Source organism: Scatophagus argus, chromosome 22 (assembly GCF_020382885.2).
Source record: "Scatophagus argus isolate fScaArg1 chromosome 22, fScaArg1.pri, whole genome shotgun sequence".
In the NCBI taxonomy this organism is placed as follows: domain Eukaryota; kingdom Metazoa; phylum Chordata; class Actinopteri; family Scatophagidae; genus Scatophagus; species Scatophagus argus.
The window spans coordinates 15,106,035-15,130,822 of NC_058514.1; the positions used below are offsets into that span (position 1 = coordinate 15,106,035).

General features: G+C 42.0%; 1 protein-coding gene across 5 annotated transcripts in view; it reads right to left on the minus strand.

The window, feature by feature from the left end:
* Positions 1 to 18,444, minus strand: part of sbf1 (SET binding factor 1) — a 54,571-nt gene extending 36,127 nt beyond the window's left edge. For all 5 annotated transcript variants that reach the window (XM_046378799.1, XM_046378798.1, XM_046378796.1 and 2 more), the window contains exon 1: positions 18,230 to 18,444. In XM_046378799.1, the coding sequence (XP_046234755.1) occupies positions 18,230 to 18,284 (55 nt within the window). In that variant the 5' untranslated portion in view covers positions 18,285 to 18,444. The remainder of the gene's footprint in view (positions 1 to 18,229) is intronic.
* Between the last annotated feature and the right edge of the window lie 6,344 nt (positions 18,445 to 24,788).

Genomic DNA, 24,788 nt, shown 5'->3' on the forward strand with positions numbered 1-24,788 from the left:
TACTAAAGATGGTACTTTACTTGCACGGGGCATATGGGCAATCCTTATTTTTGAGCCTTGCACTATGAATTTAAATAATCATGGCAAAGCAAATTGTATCTTTTGGAAGATTTGGTGTGTAGCATGGAATGGCACATGTTCTACATGACCTTTGTGACCTGGTCTCATTTTGAATATGCTAAGTGCTCTGTGAGACAGTAAATATGCATAATACATTATTTAAATAGTTACAAGAAAGTTTGTTGGGAGGATATTGCCATAAACTCAGCTGTTCTGATCGTGCCACAGCATTTTAATCTCAGACCTGAAGGTGTGTCTTCAGATGAAAACACAGAGCTGTTATGGTGCTGCAACATCTGTAGCTAAGATCTACTGGACTACAGAGATTAACTTCAACATAGCAATATAATCAGCCGCTTTAGTAAAGAAAAAGAATTAAGAACTTCAACTTAATCTCTTCACGTTTAAACATTCAAATTTCACACAAATTCACAGAGGTAAGCCATCAGTCACTGAATCAGTAGGTTGATAAATAAAAAATTAAAGCCATAAAGCAAACTGGAAATGTCACTCCAGGAAAATGCCATTTTCAACTAACTGATTCTTCTGTGAAGTTTTCAGATGCTGTTTTTACTGGAAGTTAGATATTAATATTTATTATAGGTATTAATGTCATGCCCATGCACTCAGAGCAGAAATTAGTCCAGACATTTTTAGCCTCATGTGTCATTTGCTCTGGCACACACAGTACATGTGGCCACCCTCCCGTTCAGTCACAATTACTTTCACCTTGGTTCACTACAGCAGTTTATCTGATATGAGGGCAGGTTTCATAGAATGACTGAAAAAGGGGCGTCATCAGTACAGATTTGAAAAGTCACATGTCACACATTTCACTGCTCTGACTGATTGTAGGTCTATTCAAGTGTGTCAAATGTGAGGAGTGCTGAAATGCAACTTTTCTCATCTTTTTTGACAGCTCCAAGCACTGGTACATCAAAATCCAAGCAGCTCACTTGACTGCAGTGCGCTGAGCTGACCATGCCAATGCCTGGCTAGGACTGAGTTTGGGCTTTCAGGGGGAGGTGGGGGGCAAAGACAGACTAATGTATATGAAAGGCATGCACTGGATCTGTAAAACCAGATAAAATTAAGGCATTATTGCAAAGTACAATATGCCACAATTACTGTTTTATCTCTTCATCTTGTTTCAAAAACCTAGTGAAAAAAATTCAAAGTTGTAATTTTGAATTAAAATCTGATTAATCACCCAGGCCTAGGGTCTAACCAATTAAGTTGAGAGGCATTTAGGTCTGCGCCTGTAGATAACGCTGACAAGAGGTTCCAGACTAATACATATTTGCAAATTAGTCTGGCCATGACAGGCTAATGGTAAACTATGCTGGAGAAGAGATTAAGTATGAAACACATCCGTTAGTCACAGCTGTTTTCGTGTGTGTATATCATCAAGGTTAAAAGAGTCCATATCTACATTTTAAACAGCAGAGAGGTGTTAAAATGTTTATTTACTAATGGTTAATGAGGCCACTTCCACTGTTGGCCAGGGTCCGGCTCATCACAACAGCGCGATGACACAGCACAGGCAGACTTACATAACCACCACAAGCCCGTCGTTCAGCTCAGTTGCTTCGGAAGCCCTGGAGGCTTCTTAATGGCAGCATTTATCTGCACAAAGAATACACTCACCCTCCCAATACAAAGGATGTAAATCTAGCAAAAATCTGCACAAAACTAAATATTATCCCGTGCTAAATAAAGGAAACCTGGACAGTTTGGACTCAATGCTGCCTCCGAGAAAACAACAGAGCCTGTGTGCTTTTACTGAGGGAACTAAAACAGAAGCACCGACTCACAGAGACAACACACAAACAGAAAGTAGGCCAGCTCCCAAAACACACAGGGAAATGCTTAAGTCCTCCCCCTCTCCCTTGCGAGCTGGGGACATGTGGAAGCTTGTGGGAGTGGTTGCTCTGGGATCAAGTAATCAACGACAAGAAGTTAACTTCCTCTTTATTTGGTCATGACTGACCCATCATTCCTGAGCCCCTGACCTGTTCAGCAGTGTTCTGGCATCTACAAGAAACCTGGAGAGGGGACACTATAAAGCCTTTCAGTTCTGTGCCTTGATGGAAATGCCATGCTGGCTTGTAAACAAACAATATCCTTGTATAGGTTCAAGATGGACCTTCAACTTCAGATGCTAAAGAAAACATTCACATGTTTTCTGACTGTGAGCATATGACAACTTTATTAAAGTAGGCTCTACATTAAAAATAACAATAAAAATAATGGTAATCTAACCATTTCACACAACCGAGCTGCAAAGTGCAGCTCTTATTAAAAGAGGTGAGAAGAACTCAAAGTCTGACGGTAAAACAAAAGAGAAACTGATAGACTTGCTATGACTCTTAAGAACATGTGACTTAGCCAACCCCCTTTGGTGCACTGTGATGAATCATCTCGTGCATAGAGCTGATGCATGCTGGGACCTGAGGTTCCCTTCCAACTACCTGATTTTCAAAAGCAGCGTACAGGCTGGTTCCGACCTTGTGCTCTGTAACAATATGCTGTCAGTAGATGATGAGATGTTGGTGTGTGAGAAATACTCACACATTTGAGGCGGGTGCAAAGATACTATCAGCCAATAGTCACGCAGGGTGAAGATTATTCAGCTAGTTAAAGCAGGACATCCTGTAGCTGAGGGAGGAGTGTATGAACAAGCCACAAAATGAGTCTGCTGGGAGTGACACGCAGGCCTCACAACCACCACGCGCGCGTGCAAGCACACACACACTCGCATACACAGAGTACTCACTCCTCCTGAAAAAACCCTTTACACAAACTAAACACGATTGCCTCCTTGCACTGGGCTGGTTCATGGAGAGGCACGCAGGATACAATAAAATAAGAGAACCTCATCACAAGAGGCTAATTTTCACACTAATCCAGTGATGGTGAGAATCTGTGCACGCATAAGAAAGAATTCTATAGAAAGTAAACAAGACTTTAAATGCTTCCATTCGACTTCACAAAACCAGCAATTACACAGAGAGATGAGAAGGCGCAGTGGCTGTGGCATGGTGAAAACTAATTACAACCACTGCACATTTCACTACTACACAACTTTCTAAATATTTTAGTTACACTCAAGGAAATTACAGAAAAAAACAAAGATGTTTGCTTTTGTACTTCATGTATCTTTTTATAACATTACCAAACTACGCAACAACAAGCTGCTTCAGTGAATGTTCCAAGACAAACTGCAATCCTGCCTATTGTCTCTGAGTTATACACAGAGCTTTATGCAGTGGTTACACCATACCAGAAAAGGCAAAAACTAAAATATTCTTTAGTTAGAGGTGGCCCTGTTGGTCCTGCTTCTGATAACACAGAGCACAACTGAGGCAGTTTCAATGTGGATTCACTTTTTAATCCAAAATTATGTGTGAAAACTACAAACACATAATTTCAGACAATTTGCTGTGGGCAATCTTTTCAGCCAAACTTGGCATTTCACCATTTCCACAGCCTCATTTAACATATTGTTTACTATTTACTATGCGCCAACACCTAGAACGGGTCAATTATGCAAGTTCTATATGGTTTTCTTTTTTGTTTTGAGGAACCTGAGTCATGTCTGCTGACACCCAGCCACAGACTGTCAGTGATCTAGCATGGTTTACTATTGGTGGAGCAGACTTGCAGTTGCAGTGTTTGTCAGCAGTGCTGACAGCAGTCTGAGTATATTCCTAATGCAATTTCAGAACACACTGCCAGTCTGAAACTAGCTCATAAAACTGAAATAAAATTACAAGTCTGTAACCTCTCATTTAGAGCCATTCAGGGCTAATCCAGCAAGCAACAAAAAATGAAAGCATCCTCTAAAATACTTTCTGCTGAGAGCATGTGGCACAGATCAGACGGTGAGTTATGAGTTGGTCCTGCCATGGAGCTGCAGGAAAACCTCCATATCACCTGCCTACAACAGGACTGGACACTGGCATTGAACCAATGCCAGATCCGGTGTGATGCAAAATTCAACATGGATACCCAAACACTGATGCAAATGTTTGCTTTACACACTAAACCTTTGAACGAGTGTTTGCCCATAAGGTTCATTTTGAAATAACTGAAACGCTGGCTTGCATAACGACTAATATCTGTCTGTGTAGGCCGTTTTAGATAATTGGATTTGGTGACAGATGTGGGCAACTACCATACGGGTCAGGATTTCACATAAAGAAACTTGAATAACTGCCTTGTGGTTGTATGCCTCTGCACACTAGTCAAGTTGCAGTTTACATCCATGTCTGTCCAGACTCATAATATATGTAATGACTGACAGAGAGCTTGATCACAGGGTGCAACAACAATCACCTGAAGCTTAATATTATCAAAAACAAAGAGTGTTGGTGGATGGCAAAGTTTCAATGGATGGTGCTGAAAAAAGCAACAAATTGTAAAAAGTGGATCCATCCACCCACACTCAACCTGACTTCACAGAAGATCTATGTGGTCAGCACAGTTTCAAAGTGTCACCAGTTCGGTACCTGAACAAATATAAAGTATAACCACAATCTGCTGTTCTGTTCCTGAGTTACACTCTTGAATAATGGACAGAAAACATTGTGATGTCACAGTAAAGTTGACCTTTGACCTGTTGAATATAAAATGCCATCACTGCATTATTTTAACCTAAAAGAAATTTGTGTGAAACGTTTATTATAACTGACGCATGAATTTTTGAGCTATGGCTAAAGAACTGTTTTGTGAGGTGACACAGTGACCCTTGAGTACCAAATTCTAATCAGTACATCTTTGAATCTAAGTGGACATTTGTGCTAAATTTGGAAAAAAAAAATCCCTCAGTGTGTTCCTGAGATATCCATATGGAGAATGGGACAGACAGACAGCCCAAAAACATAATGCCTCTGGCCATGGCTATAGCCTGCACTGAGGCATAAAAACTAACTGAACGTTGAAAGAAAAAGAAGCATTACCGAGAGCGTCTCAGTTTTTGACTTTTCTGACTTTTCTTGGCCGTGGCTCAGTTCAGCACCGTGGACAGCACCGAGCGACAGCCCCACAAGCCATCCCACCAGATTACAAGTGACAAACAAACTTGATTGATAAGACAGGTTATGAGGTTGGGTTGACTGTGGTGATAAAGCTGAACCAGTAGATTAGGCTAAGTGAAGCTTACAGAGCGGCAGCAGGCAAAATGAGGTCTCTAAGCCAGTATGTTGCATAGCCACCACCAGCAACTAGTAATGTTTGGTGTTTATGATCAGTTTAAGTTTAGATGTGTCTGGAATTTTCATGCTGCCACACTTGGTAACCGTTTCATAAAAACAATGGCTCACATTGGGCCAAACAACACCCGTCAGCTGTCATTTTATCAGAATGTATCAAATAGTTTAGCTAGCTATACACATCTAAAAGTCTATATGCGTTTGTCTATTGATAGGCTCAGTTTCACCTGTGCAGATCATTCAGTGCTTTAACATCAGAAATGTTTGTCCTTTCACTTTATAAGTGAAGCCAGAGAACAACAACGAAAATCTCAAGCATTTCACGCTGCACACTCAGCAGTGATCAAAGCCAAGACACCATGTGGTCATTCTAACGTTTGATTTAAACTTGATTTCTCGAAGATACATACCCAGACCTTCGTTATACATGTAGAAGTGAAACAGATGTAAGATTAAATTTAATACAGTAAACGTGTATTGTCTGAAATGTTCCCATTGTTGCACACACAAACTGAATAAAAAGGAAGATCTACCACAGGAGCTCAACAGTTCAGGACTGTCAGGCTTTTTGGGATTCATTACTAGAGCTGGAATGTCTCTTTGGCCATTCACCGACTGCTTGGATCAAACCACCCGTTATTAAATCTAATTTTTTCCAGCTCCTGCAGAAATATTATTGTGTGTCACTGGACTGAACTGCTGTTTGTTGGCTGAGCTTGAGTACCCCAAAGCCTGATAACAACTGTATCACAATTTATAACTTCAAGAAGCAAGCTCTGTCCTATGTTTTAGAAAGGGAAAGATATCAAAATACATTATAAGCTATGAAGTCTTACACTGATAAGTGACAACACCGCAGCAGTTAGCTTGTATGATGGCATACAGGGCTCTTTCTGGCATCAGACCACTGCCGTCAAGACATTCAACGTGACAATGAGCCTGGTCTGTAAGGTTGCAGCACCAAGTCCACAATGCCAGCAGCAGAATCAAGACTAAAATCTCACTTGATATGGATCTCCTTTGTGTCACACCCACTGCATTCCACTCACATTCAGTTAAAGGATTCAAGACTAGGCAAAGCTCCAGCAGCATATGTGCAAAGGAGCCGTCTCACACAGGAGCTGTATGTATTCACAGATGTATCATATCTAATCATACTGTATGGCTGTGATTTCAGGTCGACTCTCAGTGTTTCCCACAGGCCGACATTTGGAAGCCATGACATTTTTTACTCATGTTTCATTCAACAGACCTCACATCTTCTATTATCAAGCACATACTTCTTTCACCGTAGTATGAGCTCATAATAATCATCATTAAACACCTGAGTTCACTTGGACCACCTGCTGCGGTTGAATTCGCCTTCTCCTTGAAGGCAAATCTATTTGTAATTTAACCACAATCACACGGGCCAGGCGTGTGTGCAAGTAGCAGGTGAACAAAGTTAAAGGCTTGCAAAAAGTGCTGCTGCAGACAGCAGTGAGTCTGCAGGCATGACTGCATAACAGGGATGCTGATTATGTAAGTATCCAAAAGCTCACTATCAGTCTGCAGTTTGAGAGGAATGTGAAGTGAGTGGAGAGTCCTTGTAAGGATGTGTCACAGCAAGACCTGCTGCGTAACAACAATGACTATCAGTTTCAGTACGATAGTCATAACTAATTCCATACATATTTGCAAAATGTCTTCTTGGCGCCAGACTAACCTGCACATTCTCCTCCTGATTGTGATGATTTCTTCCCTAAGCATACATCCTTGAATCTCAAACTCAGGATATGACCATGAACTCTGTGTGTATGTTTTCATCAGTGTACCTTGCATCTATGTTCTCCCTGATAGCCTGATATCTATGCATGTCTTGCTTCAGCAACAAAAAGAAAGTCCTACTGGCTGTGCTTTCTCCCATGCTTTCTCTCTATTCCGTCACTGACTAAACACAATGCAAACAACAAACAACAGCATCAAAAATCACCGGCAACCTGATTCAACACCTCTGATAGAGCTGGCAAAAACAAAACACTGTACAACAATGGTAACAGCTATAAGGCTACCGCACTGTATCGTATTAATGTTACTTAATCTTCCAAATGACTTGGAAGGAGTGTAACAGCAGCTGTGTGTTCACAGCGTGAACAACACAATCAGTAATTCACAATCAGTGTATTCAGTTCCTATAGTGCTGAGCAACCAAAGAGATTCTATCAATGCGACGACTGTGGGCAAGACTATAGGCAAAGCTGAACTCTCTCTTTCAGCAGCCATTATCAGCCATATCAGATTTTCATGCTTCCTGGTTTGCCAATCGAAATCATTTTGTTTTCATGTTCAATCCGACTGTTTCAAAATGATCGTGAAGCAGATTATAGGCATTCAAAACTGAAACCGCAAAGCTTTGAGAGTCCATTGGAATGGTTTGATGAAAAGGGAGAGTTTTATGTTCACTAACCTATGTTAAATACAGTGAATTCAGCCTGATATTTTATTCCTGCTATCTTGCCACTCTGACATCATTTCCTTTCGAGAATGAGGCTGCGCTACACAGTAGAGTAAGTCCAAGTTAAGCAACACAGAACAGCAAGTGAGACTGACAATAAATAATTAATTAATGCAATTAATGCAAAGACAACTTTTTAAGTATTAAGTAAACAAAAATACCAAATAGTTAACCATCCATTGCATCATAAAATTCACCTTATTTATCACAGATCACGACATTATGAAAACATCAAATTTGTATTCTGTGTATTCAATTAAATGTTTCAGGGACTGGGTATTATATCGTGATTTGAATCTGATTTTTTTATTCTAGCTTTTATCAAGTCCTGATTCTGACTGCTGGCATATCGTTTTGCCAAAAACAAATAGAAAAAAAAAAAAAAAAAAAGCAAAAGCAAAAGAGAGGCATTTTTATGACTCGAGTTGCTATAAACAACAACTACAAATAAAAAAAAAAATCAGAGCAGAGCCCAACATCACTGAGGCACCACTGATCATAAATCAGGCTGAAAAACAATGCACGTGGTAAGATAACCTGACCAAACAAAGCTTATGTAAAACTGTGTGTGTGTGTGTGTGTGTGTGTGAGAGAGAGAGCTGGCAATGACTCCTCACACATATGACTACTAGAAGTGATACTCTGTGACACAGGATGGAAGGAGACCCACTGGTCATGTGATCACTGAATGATTGAAAAGTGTGTATAGTGTGTGTAGCTCAGTGTGCGTCTGTGTGCATGTGTGTGTCATGCTCTTGGTGCTGAACCAGACCGCAGCTTCTCGTTTGCAGGCTTCCAAACCACAGTGACACGACATCAGACGGTTTCCACGGCGACTGCAGCAGGCGGGACAAAAGAGCTCTGAGCCTTGTGCGTTTCCATGCATCTCTGTGTTCACAGAGACAGGACTAAACTCACTCCTGATTCATGTTCTAAGAGTGGAACTTTACTTATTTCTAATGAAACACCATCTCACTGATGCACTGTGTTGCTGCGTTTCCTCCTTAGGTTTATTCACGAGCCCTGCGACCTTTTTATGATGAAAACCTTCATGAGTAAATGAACGCTACAACTAAACTGTGCAGAATCAACGTGAACTGAGAGCTGTCATCAGTGCTTTACTTTTCGCAACAACAGCATCCTCATTCTGTTAACATAATGTCTCCAGAGACATTGAGATCTTGGGATGAAGGCGCACAAAACTATGACATCATAATATATTATACCACACCCTCTGACAGTGCTCTCTCTGCTGTCCACCCAGTTTGCTGTTACACACACATTCATGAATGCACCAGTGCTTGCTAGGGCAGTTTCTGATAAAGACACACACACACATACAGGCCAGACTTGTTGAGTAATATGGACTGTGAGTCACTCTCTGATTAAAGCAGCTACAGACTGCTGCTCCTTGTTGTGTCAGAGGCAGCACAGTATGTTTTCATGTCACTGAACTCCACAGAGAAGACCAGCACATCGTCAATAATTAACAGTTGACATTTTGAGCTGTGCGCATTTGGTGTCAGATGACGACAAAGATGTTAATCCTGCATAAAAAAATGAGCCAGTCCATGTTAAAAACAAACTCTCTGAGTGAAGCTGCCATTTAGGAACCAAATAGGAGCATGAAAAAAAAACAAAACAAACCCTGCTCCAGCTGGCAACCGCCATCACCCTCGAGACAATGTGGGACATTTGCTTTGTGCAAAAGCTCTTCAGCAAACTCACATCCTTCCTGCAAAACTAATGCCCCCTCTCTCTCTCTCTCTCTCTTTCAACCATCAGAATTCCCAAAACAAAAAAAGAAAGGCTTTCCAGGAGGGGAAATGGCCTCTGGGAGAGAAACGGTAGCTTGAGTGACTAAATGTATTTCAGTTTTAAGTAGGAGGTTGTTTCAGATATGACTGAAATCAGAATATCACAGACCTATGATTGATCACTACTTCTTCCCCCTTCTCCTGCTCCTGGATGCAGTTGGCTATCTGCAAGAGTGCTCTGCTTTAGTCAAAGCCGCCTTGCACACTTTGCACAGCAGAGTGAGGAAACCTGCCAGTGCTCACAAAACACAGACTATCTACTTTCCAGTCACTCTGGCCAGTGTTTCTGACTGAAGTATATGCAGGATTCAACTTGAACACAAACAGACCTCAGCTTGTTTAGTTATTCACATCCTAGACTTTAATAGTCTATCAGTACATTAGTTTGGAAGAAGCAACTTCAGCCAGGTTTGGTGGACAGGAGCCACGTCTTTTAAAGCAATTTTAAAAAAAAAAGGAGACCAGACATCTATGAAAAGGTCAGGGAAATATTACAAGTCATCTTATGTGAACTATGCAAGTTTGCAAGTATGCACAATGTCCAGTGGCCAAAATGTAACACACATAGGCTGGTGTGACTTCCAGGAGTAAGAGGAGCAGAGCAGCATAAATCCAGGGCAGTATCTACGACTCATCAGTCAGTGACAATCACATGATGAGGAAGGCACATGCTGCATGCTTACAAGATGCAGTCACAGATCAAGTCCAGTCTTGTGGCTCTAAAGGAGCTGTAAGCGGACAGGGGGATACTGAGGATGCCAGCATGGTGAGGTACAATGTTGTTGGTATACAAACTAATTAACTGTGAACAAACAGCTTTAAGATGTCAAGGAGATATCATTCAACATGCACCTAGCATTTCCGAGAATAACATAAAGGACAAGAGCGGTTATGTGTGTATGTATGTTATGGCTTATTGAACCTGGTAATTCCCTAAAGATGCATTGTATTACAGAAAATGTGGTCTTAATGCAAGCAGCTCACCAAGAACTCTATGCAAACAAGATTTCCGTGTGCTAACCCAGAATACTGCAACAGGAAACATGATGGTAGGTGGGCTAATGCTACCCATTGATCATTTATCTTCCTGCACCCAGAACTTTGTCTTTACTGAGCCATACATTACAGCCCTCTAATCAAGTCAACCACAACACTATCCTTGCACCCTTTATCACTTCGACTACATCCTGCTTCCAGATTGAATTCAGCTGCAAATTAACCCCAAAACTCTTTCTCTTCTTTTTCCACAGCGTGAATCACCCACGCACATGGCCCGGAAACTACATCTTGTTACTTGGGCAACCAACAGTCAAGTAACAGACGTGTGCATGTCTCACAACTTCATAGAAACCAGACCAAGTGACTGTGAGACAATCAAGGCTGACAGGTAGGTTTGGGCTGATTGATTCTTTCTGACCTCTTTGAATCCCCAAAATAAAAGCTTAAGTAAATAAAGTTGAAGTTGAATTTACTTGTACTTGGCTACACAACATGCCTGCACAATGTCTTGCACAGCATAACAATGACTGTAAGATTCCAAGGTTTAATATTCCATCATTTATTCCAGTGGTAAACTGCAGTTTGGTAGAGGTGACACTCTCACACACATTTGATAATGACATCATTCAGTTCAGAGTTGTTTTTAAGGCTTACAGAAATGTTGTAAGCTCCAATGTAGTATTTTACGGTATGTTTACATGCACATTTCACATTTACGTAACCAGGTGCAAGTTTGAACAGGATTTTAGTGTAGCAAGTGGAGCTCACGGGGCCATGAGCGCCTTGGTGATGTGACAACACTAACATTTGCACTGTTAAGTGCTGTTTGTAATGTTCCAGTGAAACCTGAATATGCTTAACAGACAGATCCAAAGTCATTCCATCAAAGACAGATTGACTAGCAGCATGATGTGATGTTTTGGTCACATCTCCCTCGGACAACCAAGAGTGTATCGCAAATCCAATGTCCTGGGCACAGACCTCTTTGTGGGGGGATGGGAGGGCAGTAAATACATGTCATAAATACAGCATGCAGATAAAGATATCAAACCAAGTCTGGACCAATAACCGCCCTTTAATCTGCATCTACAAACCAATCACAGGCTACATATAAGATTAGACAGTGCACAGTGGGTGTCTGGGAGGCAGATTTACTTTTTTCCCCCCATGAAAAATAGCACTGACCTGCAGGCCATCTTAATAAAGATGAGACTTAATCCTCTCCTACCAGTCACTCCTGGCGTTTCTGATACATGTATTTATTATTATTATTATTTGGAGAAAATTAGTGGAAAATGGCCAAGAATAATGAGTGAAATAGAGAATCACAGTAAGAAACACAAGAAAATCTCATCCAATATCTCACTGACATTTGTTACTCGGCTAAGAATTAAAACTGCAGTGTTACATGTTTAGAGCAGTAACTTTTTGTAAGATGATCTAATATTGTTTATGATTTGAAATTAAAAAAGGAAACACCCAAATTACAAATCACAATTTTATGTTAAGTTTGGAAACATTAAAAAAAAAAATCATCACCTCATCTGTCTCTCCTCTGTTCTGTACAGTAATACAGGGCAAGCGAGACAGAGTAGCTAGTTAGCTTAACAATTAGTGGGGCTAATATCTGAACAGGTTAATTACTGAAATAACCAACATTACAGTGGTACAATAAATACTTTTAAAGCTGACTGGACAGAGCAACATCACAAAATATAGTGAGAATCAAGTTACTGTGCTGCATGGGCCTTGTAGCAGGCATATTACAATTTACACTGCCAGCGACACAGCAGAAAGTAAACATAGCAGAGAGGATGAGTGGAAAGGGAATTAAGTGGAATCATCCCCCTGATTTCAAAAGGCAACTTCAGAATAAAGATCAACATTAATGTTTCTGAACATGAAGAAATAACAAGATATTACATAAATAAAATATTTTGTTTCTATCAAGGAGCCAGAGTGTCCCATTGGAGGGACAGACAGCCTAACACAACCAGAGGCAATGGCTGGGGAAACACTGTGTGCAAGTATTCATCCCATGTGTGCATGGAATTGCATGACACAAATGGGCTGATGAAGCAACGCAGTTACCACAGCAGCTTCGCTCAACCACCCCTAACAACCCCCTATCTTCTAATCAAAACTGCTCCGGACACGCTGGAATCACCCCTCAGGGATTTTCAACAACTGCTCCCTCGAGCACCAACAGGCTGACTGTGAGCAACACTGACTCAGCCTTTGTCCTGAGAGGGGACAGAGAAATTCTCTGAATTCCAGGGAAACCATCAAAGCATCGAGGGGGAGGGCATCCCTAACGCCCCTTTACAAACACACAGACACACACATACACAGTTCTGTTCGCCTGTAAACAGAAAAAAAAATGGGCACCTTTGCTGAAGAAAAACTTGATGTCAGGAAATAGAATTTTAAATGCAACGAATCTTTAAATGTGCACACAGATTATTTTAACTGCATATTTCTCAACCTAATTTTAGGGCACAAGGCCAAGCTCTTTGTCCCCCAGGGTGCAGATCACATGTTGCAACAGACACACACATTTAAGAAAGTGACATATTTTGTCATTGGAGGGAACTCACTCCAACGAAATTCGTGCTCTGTGTTTAACCCACCCAAGTGACGTGCACACACACAACAAACCCGGGGCAGTGGGCGACCGCGTGCAGCACCCGGGGAGCAGTGGGGGTTAGGTTAGGTACCTTGCTCAAGGGTACCTCAGCCAAGGGTCCAATACCCTAACCGCTGATCCACGACTGCCCCCAAACACACACACACAAGTTGTCCCATGCAGCTATGGATTACAGTTTGAGCATACAGTATATGACAAATGAATAAGTGTGTGCTGTCAAACGTGGTCTATGTGTGTAAAGAAGCATGTGTATCTGTGTATCTACATCCCTACCACCAACACACACATGCATGGATACACAAACACGCTCTCTCTCTCTCCCCTCTGTATCTGTGTAGTAGGAATGAGGGAATGAGGGCAGCGGTGGAGCCCTGGGGCCACCGTCTTCCTCATGAATAACAAGTATTCAGCACAGCAGACAACCTGCTATAATATAGACACAGACACACACGCGAACACACACACAACTGGGTCTAGGGCAACGTCACAACAGTGATATAAGGAAAGTTCTTCCCTATCTGTAAAGACTGCAGATATGTTTTCTGGTCTTTTAACGGCACGATTATGATTAAGGATGCAGAATATACAGTATATTGGACCAATAAAATTAAACACAAACAATAATATTTAGCCAAACTGCTTTCACTGACTTAAGCAACACAGCATCTACATGATGTGTACCTGCCTTCATGAGCTGCTTACATTAAAATGACCCCCTAAAATTGGTTGCCTGAAAGTTTTGGTAGTCTATATGTTGGCATAAAAATCTGGGAGAAAGGGAGAATGCTTTAGTGCAGAAGTGCTCAAATGTAAAGCTATCAGCACAAAATATTGCAACTGCTACCCTGACTGCCAAAATGATAGCATCATAACTAGTCACAAACTGTTCAATGTGTGACAGACGCTCACCATAACCCACAGACCATAGAGGGGTAAGCGTTGCCATGGTAACGCAGCAAATACAAAGAGCCAGCCACAAACATTCAGACAGCCATCTGAAAGGCTGAGGGGAGGGCAGTTCACACCAACACACAGACACACAAGCGTCAGTGCACCGCAGCCTTTGCCACGACCCAGCGTCACTCTGTCCCCCTATGAAAGGCAGATTGTAAGGGCTATTTCTGGAGGGCCTGAAAGGCTGCAGCCCTGCTCTGGGGCAATGAAGGAAGTGGCTGCCCACAGGCAGGCACTGCTGGCAACATCACACACAGTCTCCTCTCTCCTCAACTCACTCACTCTACCACTCTCGATTCATCCTGCTTTCAATCGAAGAGGTTCCCGAACACCTCTGGGTTTTATGTAGCCTCACGTAAACTTTCACTCGCACTGACACTCTCAGCATTGCACCTGTGAGCATGAAACAAATTAATCACAACTCAGTCACAATAACAGAGATCCATACTTCAATACTACAACATTAATCTGGATGAAATATTTTATGAACCTTCAACAGTTTTGCCATGTTTGACTGTTTAATTTTATTGTGCCCTACTATACCTTGGCCTCAGGGTTCAAGGTGCCAACCATGAACCACAGCGTGGCTTGTCACTGCATGCATAATGTGATATTATTCTATCCCTGCCCACATTTACTGTAACCTCTCTTCTCTAAGTAACACATGGCATCAATTGTGTTAAAAAACTGCAAACTAAATCACTGATAAATCACGGCGCTGCATCACATTGATGCAAAAATCATAACTAAACCCAGTATTGCCATGAAGCAATCCTGCTCACTAGCTTCATACACCCAGTGATATGTACAATGAAGCTACCAAAGTATAAACTGGAGGGCAAAGTCCTTTGATAATTGACTAATTTTATGGTTCAATTTCAATTGAATTTTGTTTATATAGCACCTTATACAATCAAAATTGTCTCCAAGTGCTTTACAGAAACCCAGAGCCTGAACCCATGAGCAAGCAGAAAGTGGCAAGTAAAAACTCCCTTAAAGCGTAATGGTGCATATCCTCATAATACCCAACCCTAATAAACCCCTGTAGTCACAAGTGAAATGTGAAACCATTTTGCTCACAGAGCTGACAAACAACTAACATGACAATCGCTGCAACAAGGCTGTCCCAGTGAGGAGTTACAGCACACTGTAAATTTAAATAGTGTTAGCAAAGTCACAATTCTTCAATCATGACAACAATGTAAGATAGTAACAGACACAACCTGACGTGTAAACACAAAAGCCTGCTCAGTCTATCATGTGGGCACCTCTTTGCATCCTCACTGGCCTCTAATGTTGTGAATGGTCCTGACTTGACTACAAGTTAGAGGGGTATGCGTGTGTGTGTGTGTGTGTGTGTGTGTGTGTGTGTGTGTGTGTGAGCAGTTGTCACCCCAGCTAGAAAACAACCATCCTGCATTCTGTTTAGGGCCAGCATAAGAATGACCAACACCCTCAAACTGCACTGCCAGAGCCACACAGAGGGAACTACAATAGAGCCTGTATGTTGGCATCTGTGTGTGTGTGTGTGTGTGTGTGTGTGTGTGTGTGTGTGTGTGTGTGTTTGTGTGTGAATGCATGCGTCTTTCTTCCTGATCTTGAATGAGACCGCCTCACAGTGTCGCACACACACACCCCCCTTTCTTGGTTTTTCAGACACGCACAGGGAGACAATCTGGATTCCCACTCTAAACACAAGTCTCCCTCGGGTCCTCTCCCCAGTTTCCTGTTTGGGCCTCAGACTGCATATCCATTTAGCTTCTGGGTCCTCAGCAGTGGAGGAACCACTGTCAAAACACACTGACATGCTGTGGAGTTTCTCAAGGGACCCTTGCTAGGAGGACCACACCCCAGCAACTATGGACTCTTCCCAACCCACAAGCAGCCATCTTGGCTATAAGTAAGATGCACTGATAGTAACTATGATCTAGGTCGAGCATGATGTGAGAAGCCTGACACCTTAGACACCTTACAGACAAGGTTCTGCCCCCAGGTTAGCATCTCTTAGACAAGCCAAACTGTAACTGGGTGTTTAAAAGTGACCCAGGAAAAGTCAGTAAAAAACAGCCATGCCATGAGGATGTTCTGTTTGTAAACACCCACAACATTTCTGTTGGTGACAGCTCTCTCAGAGGCATAGGACGATATCAGCCCAGAAAACCTGTCAATGCCCACGCTTGCAAAACGTTCCACTGACTAACAACCAGCAACCAACCTAACCCTAACTCAAAAAACACACACACACGTAGACAGGATGCATGAAATATTTAGACACGAGAGGAAGCTCTACTGTGCTTCAGAATTCCTGGTATTCTTATGATCGAGGACTGTTTCTCTTTGCTTCATAGCCAAGTGTTTTCTTTATAGTCACTTAGTGAGAGCCCCACCGAAGCTGGAAAAATTAAAACACAACCACAAAATTTCACACACACACAAATATTTACAAATCTCATCAGACTCAACGTTGTTTGAGGAACCAGAAAAATGTAGAACAGAATAAGACAATATTAAAAGCAAGGAGTGCGCAGTAGCGTATTGATCCAAGTGCAGAGGATGTACTTAAGAGGTTGATGATGACTGTCAGATAGTGATGATGATGATGATGATGAAAATGATGGGAATAACCTCACTGCAGCTACTGGAGATGTTTAGCGCAACAATATGTCTCCACCTAGAAACTTTAGCATTGAGTAAAATTGCTGTAAACAGTGAGGCAGCAGTTACGGGGCGACGCCAACAATGATCATCACTCTTAAGTGTTTGGTTTTACGAGGCATGGAAGCCTTGATCCATTAAAGCCATTGTGGCTTTAATGTCTGGTTCCCAGATGCTTTTTACAGGCCTGCTCTGCTCTGCATTGCATTCAGGCAGGAAGCAGAGTTTCTGCAGCGCTTGCAGTGTCCACGTTATAACATCCTGTATTCACCCCCTTCTGAAAAAAATGCAAGATGCAATAAGTGCATTCATGCAATCAGAAAAGTGATGCAGGTTGCTCCAGCAATAAAAGCAAATACTGTGCCTGCTTTTAGCCACAGAGGGCTTGCCATGTTACAATTTGCCTCTTCTGAATAATTCATAGGCAAAATCCACTCTAAATAAAAGACTCTACCGCGTTACAAGCTGTATGCCTACATCGGATAGGTGGGGTGAATATTTCATGATTAAACGGGCCATTATACTACAGAGATCTAGGCCAAGGCTCAGGCTGAAGGGAGGGGGCTCAGATAACGGTCCAAACCTCGTCCCAACAACACAAGGGAACAGAGCTCCGGTCCGAGGGGGCTCAGGGAGGGGCAAAGCTATCTGGGTTAATCCACACAAAACACAGACAAAGAAAACAATCAGCAACTCCACCGAGGAGAGGAGTCCATTTCTAGTTTACAAATCACACTTGAAATAAAGTCCAAATGGAAATCAGTAAGGTTTTCGTGGTCTCACTGTCCCAAGTAACTGCATAGGACCCTGCAGCCACAGAAGTGACAACTCGCTGTCCAGCAGACTCTGTGTGGATATAATGCTTTAAAAAGTACGTTTAAACGCGGCAGTTTTGCTTGTAACACTTATAAATGAGAGACAACTGGGGAAGATGCAGATGAAACTGTAAAACGGGTGAATAAATCCGTCTTAGGTCACAGTCGATCAAGCAGCCAGCCCCCCGCCCCCCCTCCCCTCAAAGCTAGCCCGGCTAAGGTTAGCTCTTAGCAAATAAAGTCAGCCCAAGTTAGCTGTCAACGCAGTAAGACTATCTGTTTGCGTAAAGCTAAAACATGTCTCGAAGTTAAGCCTCGCAGTAGAGTTGTGCATTCAGTGTGTCCCCCGTCAGATAGGCAGGATACCAGCTGACAGGTTAGCATTTAAGTACACTAATCCCGTGAGGCCTGGGCATCCTCGACCTAAAGTTATAAGCCAAACGCCAGCCGACAGCTCCCAGCTTTGGTCACTGATTTGCGACGGCCCGCCCCGTCCCCGCCTCCCTCTCTGCCTCCTATCCAAAGCTAATAATACGCCGTTAAAGCTAGAAGGGCAGGCTAACTCAAGCACCCACCTCGCTTGTCGAGGTCGTAACCGACCACTAAAAAGTAGTCGGCGAGCCTGGCCATCTTTGGAGCTCACGGCGACAGCCCTTTCTCGCTAAATCCTCTTCTGTTTTTGCCGTCAATAGTCCATTTACGTCCTACCGGCGATAGACACATCACGGGCGACAGTAGCATCCTTCCAGCTGCACCCCGCCGCCATACTGTCAGTCTTGCCTTGCCCTGACAGCGGAGAACCGCGAGCCTGCGCACTGAGAGACTTCCAGGGAGGGGCTGCTCAGCAGGAATGTCCCATGTGAGGAGCCAAACCAGCTCAGGGGCCAAAAGTCTAACCAAAACCTATAATAAACCCAACAGTACCGTCGCTAGAGGGGTGAAAGGTGGTGACGAATCTAGAAGCTCTCAACTGTAGACGACACACAAAACATTCAGTGCAGACTGGTTTATTTTTAAAGGGGCAACCAAGAACAATATTTTTCTTTTTGTACAGAAGTTTAGAAAATCCAAGTTTATAACAAGGAATTTAAAGAATTGTATGGTACAACTGAACATGAACGTGTTTTAGCATGTAGTTTTATTTGCTGTATTGAATTAAGTTTGTTGTTTTTGTTGTAGGTTAAAGGAAAAGTTCACTTTTTTTCGTTTTGGGTTTGCTAATCAAGCAGATAACACCTTCAACAAGACCTTCTCGACCCACGTTTCCAAATTGAATTGACATACTGAAAAAGGAAAGTCCCCAACTTTGATGTCATACATCTTCACAAGAATTACTCTTTAAAGGATGTGTGGGTGCACCTTTAATTTGTTGGTGTTTTTTTGGGCGTGACCAGGAAGAGACGTGGTTGTGTGTAGAAGTTCAACTGTAATATATTTCACTTATGTTGTAAGCAGGATCTTGATCCAGCTCTAATGCAAATCATGTATTCCCCCGCTTAGGTTTTGTGTGGGACTTAGTAGCGTGACTGAAACATGTAGTCATTTAAAGACATTTCATCGACTTACTCAAGTTTATAGATGTCCAAACACGTAGCCTCGGTACCACCATTTTAATTAATGGAGCATCCTTTTAAAGCTTCAAGAAACATAACATGTCAGTGAGACAGATTTCACCAAACTGCTTGTGCAGCACTAATCCAGGCTTCTCCTACCAAGCGATTTCCCAAACTCCAAATTTCCTCTCCATATCTCAGATAGTTTCCTCATTCTAATTGCAGTCTTGCGAAACAAGTAACCTCAGTGACAAGTAACAAAGTATCCTCAGTGAGGAACATATAACAGATCATCAGAAAAATGTTGAACTTTTGGCTGTGAAACACTTGGACTACGCTCAGTGAGGTTAGAGAATTCAGAATTGTCACTTAGGATGGGCAGATAACATGTCAGTGGGATGTGAGGAAGGCCTGATGGCCCACATCCGAGTGGCCTGTCCTTGGCTGTCAGCACTGTAATAGCCTTGAGAGAATTCCAACACTTCCTGCGCTGTGACCTTTGACCTAAAGTGCTTATCATCCTCTGGTTGAAAACAATCCCAAACATGAGATGTCACATTTTTTTTCTTGAAGAGCTTTGTTTTCCCAACACTCACTTACAACTCGTCTCCCTCTCTTCTTCTCTCACAGTTATCTGAGCGAGTGGACGACAGCGCTGCTCTTTGATAAAGACAGCCTCCCGACAAACCAAAGCTATGTTACGGGAGATAAAATGCACCTCGAGCTGATCTGTGAATGTTATATTCAGGGAGTCACACTGAGGTCACTGCTGTGGTTTAGGTTCTTACAGTGGATGCTAACTTTATCTCAACCTTGAACCACATTTGACAAGTTGCCAGTAAGACAGGCAGAGGGTGAGAAAGCGAGATAGACAAAGACAAGAGAAACTCAGTCTCTCCCAGACTCTCCCCTCAGGCCACGGATACACACAGCAATGAAGTATGTCTGTGCTAGACAAACTTGAACTCTGCAAGTGTCCATGTACATACATGACTTAATGAACTGCTTTGTGGATCCACCTGCAGACGTGTCATCTGGTTGTTTCTCTTTCATCAGCAAAGAGAAAATGCACAAAGATATTTTGCATTTTTCATGCAAGTTAGTTTTTTAATTTTTTCACAGCTAATGCAGAACACAAAACAATGGTGAGAAGTACCTTACTGATACTTATAGTAAAACACTAAGAGATGATTTTAATAACAGAAGAATATGTTTAATAAAAGGATTTTGGGATTCAGAATTTTGGGAATAATTGCGTTCTTGCCAAGAGTTAGGTGAGAAAATCGGTACCGCTCTCATGTCTGTGAAGCAGATATGGCTCGTAACTGGTCAGCCGAGCACAGCATAATGACTGGAAACAGGTGGAAAGAGCTAGTCTGGCTCTGTCAGAACCTATTCGCACATGCAGCTCAATCAGAGCACAAAGCAGCTCTGTGCAGGATGCAACAACCATGTGACTTCCTGTAGACGTACCAACAGACAGGAAGTGGTTTGAAGGCCTCTCGTACATCACTGCTCTTCATGAGGCTATTCCAGCCGTCAGCTTCCCTTCAGCTCAGGTGAAGCAAATCACATGGAGGCGCTTCATTAAGCAGGCTTTGCACCCATCGGTTTCATCCCCCCCAGAGCTGAGACAAGCAGATGCTGACATTCTCAGCAGTGTTTTTATTTGATACTGTCACTCCACAGGGTTATTGTTATGCAGGTGGCTGGCCTGTATTTTGTGGTGAATGATAACCCATACACAAACACACAGAGACTCCCCTGTCTCGTGTATCTCACTGTTGTAATTCAAGCTCACATGTTTCTGCATACATGAATGCAAGAGGTGTGGGAAAAGACTGTGGGCAGTAAACTGCCATTAAACCATATTTGTAACTAATGTGTTTTTACCCATAACACCAACAGATAGGACTTAAGAGATGAGATGTGCTCATCACTTGAGCTTTGAAAACTTTGGGTCCTATATTTCCCACAAATATATATTATATATGTTTATATCCCCCCCCACCCCAGACTTTAATTCAGGCTTAATTCAAGTCCTGGTGACACATCCCTATATATTATTACCACATTAATTAATATTTACCAAGTTTTGTTTGGTAGCGATTGAACACAGCTTCAGTGTGGCTGCGTGTCAACAGCATCATGGTGCCTGACTCCAGCTGACTCTCAGCTAACCCAAAAACACAGACTTCTTGGTTGGTCTGTACAATTTTAAGGGCTATTCCACAGAAAACTGGGAAAATAATTCCTTCATGGACTTTAAGCACAACGACACTGTTATGCTGAAAATGAAAGTTGTTTTTATTCCAACTTTTTGCCACAAACGCTGGAGCTCAGTTTTCTTCATTAGTTGCTGTGATTTCTGGGAGCTTGGCTGTTATCAGTCACCTCTGTCCTTGACCACCATCTTTCCCACACTGAAATCCAATCCCTCATTTGTTCACAAAACTGGCAGAACCCTGTCCTATTAGCTCCCTCCTCCAGGTTCTCCTCCCACACACCCCTGTACTGGTGAACAGCCATGCCAAACAAACTAGACTGAAGGGGCTCGGACAGAGACAACAAGCCGTTCAAACAAACTCGGTTGTACACCATCTCAAACAAGCAGTGTAAATAAAGTTTGCTGAAGCAGCCAAGAGGATGCTAACAGCACACAGTGGGAAAATGTCTCCAGATTGATTTGGGGACTTGTGCAACAGATACTTTAAAATCCAAGACAACTCCCTCATATGTTTGTTTCTGTTGTCCAAATATACTGATAAATGATATTTGTTTAGTATTTGGGATATCAGCTCAGGCTGGTCCTCATGGGAGGCACCACAACAGATTCACTCTCAGAATCTCTGCTATACGGTAAAATCTGTTGCTGCAACAGAAGGTTCACTAGGGGGCAGCAATCATTAGACTACAACACAGTGGCTCATGATGGAACAAACTCAATCCAGTGAGAAATTCAGCCCAAAATACATGTAACAGAAAGCAACACAACACAGATATTAACACCTCAGCAAAGTTGCAATTTGCCTGTTATCTCTGACTGTGTCATTTATTTGTGCAAGGTGGGAGAAGGTTATGGATGCTGTGCTCCTAAGGTGTGGTCTGTTTTACTAGTGTCATGACTAAATAAACTAATAGTAACAAGAACATTTTTCTAAAATCCGACAAATATTGGTGTAAAATGTAGCTTTCCATAAACGGTAGAAAAAAGCACTAGACTAGGAATTCTACTGTCTCTGACCATGAAACCTGAGGAAACACTTGTTTTCAGCCAGATGAGGTGCTGGTGAGGTGAAGAAAGAAAAACATAAACTTTGGAAAAGCTCTTGTTTAGATTTATGAGCCAGTATTATTTATATAATTTTTATTGAACAGCAGCATGTCTTTTGAGAAACAGTGTCCATGTCACTCTGGATCATCCACAGAGTATCAAAACTGAAAATATTTTTGGATCTAAGTAGCTAGTTACTAAAACTGAGTTCCACTTAACTCCATTGTACATAAATATAAAAAAGCAAACCTGTTTAAAACCTGTTGAAAATCTGCATGGATAGATATCTACTGATCTTTTTTGTAACAAATCAGCCCTTTAAAGCTACTTTGCATCACCTCCTAATTATTTTGAACTATAAATTTGTTAACTTTACTATTTTACACTTTTTGTCAACAAGGCCCACCAAAATACTGAACGAACATTGAATATATCATATTAAAAAGTACTTTGTCTGTCTGTGTGTGTGTTCGTGTGTGTTTGTATGGGCTGTATGGGCTCATTGAGGCCACACTCACTGAAGTGTTTTGTAATGACAGAATACACACACACACTGTAGTTTATTTTGACTCAGTCCTGAATACACCCTGCTACTGCTACTTCAGCCATCAAATGAGGATTAATCCACTGCTGAGTAATGTTTCTTCCTGTTTGAGTAATATTTGCTTTCGCCTGCAGCGCCCAGGTGTTTTAGGAAACAATTCTTTTCTCTTTTTGGAAAGGAAACTACATACTTATTGTTGTTTCCATTTCTATCAAAAATAAAAATAAAGAGTAACACCATACTTCTTTTAAACATAGCCAGTGTTTGCATGTGAACTGGCTTTTAAATGATCTTTGAAATGTTTCTCAGCGTCTACTTGTTGCATGAAGATTAGTCCTTTAGGCTACCAAGGTGACACTGGGGACCACAGTGTAGAGTTTGCAAGTTTGATGCATGGGAGTTTGCATCACTGCGATTTACCCTTATTGTGCCTAATGAGACAACACTGCTTATTTGCACTGTTTATGCAACATTTAAAGCAGGCTATTTCCCAGTCTCACTCATTCAGAGATTCACATTAACAAAGACAAGACAGAGAACGCCGCACAATCAAGAACACACCCGTCTGCTCTCTGATCAGTTGACTACGTCCCCCAAACCTTTCCCTTTTGGATGAGGTTCAAAGTCCCAGATGGGGGCTCTGTTTAAAAATGCCGCGTTGGTCGGCCCCACAGAGTATGTGCTCATGTTCGCTAATTGCAGCCTGAAACAAAAGTAAACGATTGAACGATTGAGAGATCAAACCCGGCAGGAAGCCTCTGTTCAGAGTCCAGCGGGTACTGATTCGCCTGCTGTCACATGCCAGAGAACTCTTACATAAACGGGCCAGAAACATTGAAGAAGTGACCTGTTTTTCCATAGCCAAGTCTGAGGGATAAATGAGTTACCACCAGCTGTCTGCGTCGGGAAATCTTTCATGAATCATTGTGTCATCACGGCCAGATCAATAGGTACCACCGTGGGCTGTGGGTGAAGGTCAGTATGCAATATTCAATATGAATGTATCAACCCTAACTCAAGCCCTAACCATAGGAGGAAAGTCAAACCAACACCGCTGTGAGCATCACACTGTTTGATTTTCAAGAATATGAGTATGAATGCATTGAATTGATAACTGGCTTGTGAAAATGCAAACCAAAGGTGGAAAGGATTCTTTGATTCCAACCAAACCTGGATTAGCCCTGACACTAACTCTGATGGTATTACAACTACTGAGAAACTCCATGAGACGATCAAAGAACAGCCTGAGCAGAGCCAAGCTGCAAGATGATAGCGCCAGGGGTGAGAATTTGGCAACTATCACTGACGAATCTGTCTGAGCGAATACCACTCACGCAACATTCCGCATTACATACAAGGCAGGAATCACGTAGCACATTAAAGCAAAAAAAAAAAAAAAATCCAGGGTTGGCAATAACTGTACAGCACACTGCACAGAATTGTGAGGAATTCATGATGATCATAGCATTTTCTTAATGTCACCAGTCATGAATTTGTTGTTGAATGCTTTTGAGGAATTAAATGACTTCTTTTGTTCTTTACCTGCTAAGCCTGAAACTTAACCTGCAGGTGTAGAAACTGGGCTCTGTGCCGTTGCTTTGGTTGTTTCAGGATAGCAGGTCTAACACAAAAGCTGACAATTAGGTCGACAGTTGAGATTACTAAATCATTTAAAAATTTCAAACTCCTGCAACTCCTGGAAATATGTCAACATTACATGATGGAACAGGGATTTAACTTATTAATACATATGGAGAAGAAAA